Raw genomic sequence first — 3,004 nt, 5'->3', positions numbered from 1 at the left:
AGACACCTGCAAACCTGCTTCACAGCTTGTGAAGCGATCCCCCGGCAGGTGGGGAGCCAAAGGCTCGAACTGAGATCCTTACGCCAGTCCTTGAGCTTTGTGCCACCTGCGCTTAACCCACGGCGCTACTGCCCAACCCCCTTACATGTTTATTATAATATATATTACATATATATATATATATATATATATGTATATATCCCATTACAATAAGGCTTCTTTTCCTTGTATAACTCATACTACACCTTTTGTGCAGAAAGAGACATAAGCATATATAATAGTTGGTAAAGTGCAGGCTTCCTTAAGGCAAGTAAATGTCACTTAGAAATAAATGAAAAGGGAGTCGGGCTGTAGCGCAGCGGGTTAAGCACAGGTGGCGCAAAGCACAAGGACCGGCATAAGGATCCCGGTTCGAACCCCGGCTCCCCACCTGCAGGGGAGTCGCTTCACAGGCGGTGAAGCAGGTCTGCAGGTGTCTATCTTTCTCTCCTCCTCTCTGTCTTCCCCTCCTCTCTCCATTTCTCTCTGTCCTATCCAACGACAACAACAATAATAACTACAACAATAAAACAACAAGGGCAACAAAAGGGAATAAATAAATAAAATAAATATTAAAAAAAGAAATAAATGAAGAAAAAGATATTCCTGGTCAAAATTTATACAGTACTTATCATGAGTAAATTCAGGCAATTTAAATGAAGGCAGAAGCATTTTATAAGCTCAAGAGGCAGACTTAGTAATATATGGGATGTGGTTGGTGACAAGGTGACACTTTGGTCACTAACAGCCTTTTTTTCTCCTGACATGTGACCCCTGACATTGACTGTGAAACTCAGCTGATGCTTGGTGAAGCTGAAAATCTACTGTAATTGAATGAAATTACACAATGAGAAATATTCTGCAAACATCTGTCAATGGAATGAGTCAATACAGTTTAAATTTACAGTGTACCCCCTAATCTTTAAAATATCAAGACATGAGTTGGTCAAGGAAATTTGATTAGATTGGAAATTTTTGACCTTCTGAGTCTTTTTTATTCTTTTACTTCATTAAGTCTCTGATAAAGTATTGATTCTTCTGGGAAGCAGTCTCAGATTCCAATTTGCTTGTTTTGGATGTTTTCCAATTTGGATGTTCCTTAGTACAATATGAAAACATTTAGAGTGTTATTTACTAAGTCAGTCTTTCATTGGTCCTATCATAGTATATCAAACTACCAACATCTAGGAACTATACTTACAGGACATGATAGTTAAAAAAATTATTTATAAAGTAAAAAATGTCACCAAGACCACAAGATAAGAGGGGTACAATTCTACACAATTCCCACTACCAGAATTCCATATCCAACCCTCTCCCTTGAAAGTTTCCCTATTCTTTCTCTCTGGTGGGAGCATGGACCCAGGATCATATTGGGGTGCAGAAGATGGAAAGTCTGGCTTCTGTAATTGCTTCTTTGCTGAACATGGGTGTTGGCAGGTCAATCAATACTCCCAACCTGAGGACATGATAATTTTAATTCCCACAAGTTGTGACAGAGAGGACCCTCCATAGACATTTCAGTTGATGAGAAAATAGTAAATTAAACTTAACAATATTTTAAACTTTTTCTTACTTTATAGGTAAACTTTTTCTAATATCTGAAAACCAACACCAATACAAGACTACATGGAACCATGGAACAATGTGACATACTTTGTCCTCTTGGGCTTCACACAGAACCCAAATGAACAGAAAGTTCTTTTTGTTCTGTTCTTACTCATCTACATTTTCACCATGGTGGGAAACATGCTCATTGTGGTGACTATAACATTCAGTAAGACCCTCGGTTCACCCATGTACTTCTTTCTTGCTAGCTTATCATTTATGGATGCAATTTATTCCTCAGTAATTTCTCCCAAATTGATTTCAGACTTGCTATTTGGTGGAAATATAATATCCTTCAAATTTTGTATGACCCAACTCTTTACAGAACACTTCTTTGGTGGATCAGAGGTTTTTCTGTTACTGGTCATGGCCTATGACCGTTATGTGGCCATCTGTAAGCCCTTGCATTATTTGGTAATCATGAGGCAGTGGGTGTGCATTGTTTTTCTTTTGGTGTCTTGGGTTGGGGGTTTCCTGCACTCAGTAATTCAACTTAGCACTATATATGGTCTCCCATTCTGCGGCCCAAATATCATTGATCACTTTCTCTGTGACATGTATCCCTTACTGAAACTTGTCTGTACCGACACCTATGCCGTTAGTCTCTTAGTGGTGGCTAATGGAGGATTGATCTGCACTACTATATTTCTGCTCTTACTCATCTCTTATGTTGTCATCTTGCGCTCCCTAAAGAACCTGAGTCAGGAAGGGAGGAGGAAAGCCCTCCAGACCTGTGGCTCCCACATCACTGTGGTTGTCTTATTCTTTGTTCCCTGTATTTTCATGTATGTGAGACCTGCAAAGACCTTCCCGATTGACAAATCATTGAGTGTGTTTTATACAGTCATAACCCCCATGTTGAACCCATTAATCTATACTCTGAGAAATTCAGAGATGACTAATGCTATGAAGAGACTCTGGAGGAGAAATATCATATCTCATGGTAAATAATTCCGGAATTAACCAGAAGGAGATATGTTTGACTTGGGCTTGATTCTTTGGAACTAAAACTATATATATACATATATACATATACATTTGGATATGATTCAGGTATTCTGCTCTACTGATATCTTCAAATGTCTCCTATTTAACATGTTTTATATTTTTATTTTATCAGTTACATATTATGTTACATTATCCAATAAATCTTTATTACCATATTTTCAGCATTATGTATTTACCTAAATATTCATCCTGTCAAATTAAATTTATAATAAAGTACACTAGCCATACCACGTTATTCTAAATGCGTTTGATTTAAGAAGACAAAATATATCTTTAGACTTGAGAATAGACATGTGTTTTTATTTGACCAATTGTTTTTATGCTGTTCAGTAGTCTTTCTTTCTTTCTT

At 37.4% G+C, this 3,004-nt stretch overlaps 1 protein-coding gene across 1 annotated transcript; it reads left to right on the top strand.

The window, feature by feature from the left end:
* Window positions 1–1,668: 1,668 nt before the first annotated feature.
* Window positions 1,669–2,598, top strand: LOC103109990 (olfactory receptor 4A47-like). Its single transcript, XM_007519130.3, has one exon. It carries the CDS (start codon window positions 1,669–1,671, stop codon window positions 2,596–2,598), a length of 930 nt encoding a protein of 309 aa, XP_007519192.1.
* The last annotated feature ends 406 nt before the right edge of the window (window positions 2,599–3,004 follow it).

Source organism: Erinaceus europaeus, chromosome 17 (assembly GCF_950295315.1).
Source record: "Erinaceus europaeus chromosome 17, mEriEur2.1, whole genome shotgun sequence".
NCBI lineage: Eukaryota > Metazoa > Chordata > Mammalia > Eulipotyphla > Erinaceidae > Erinaceus > Erinaceus europaeus.
This window is presented reverse-complemented; position numbering and strand designations above follow the sequence as displayed.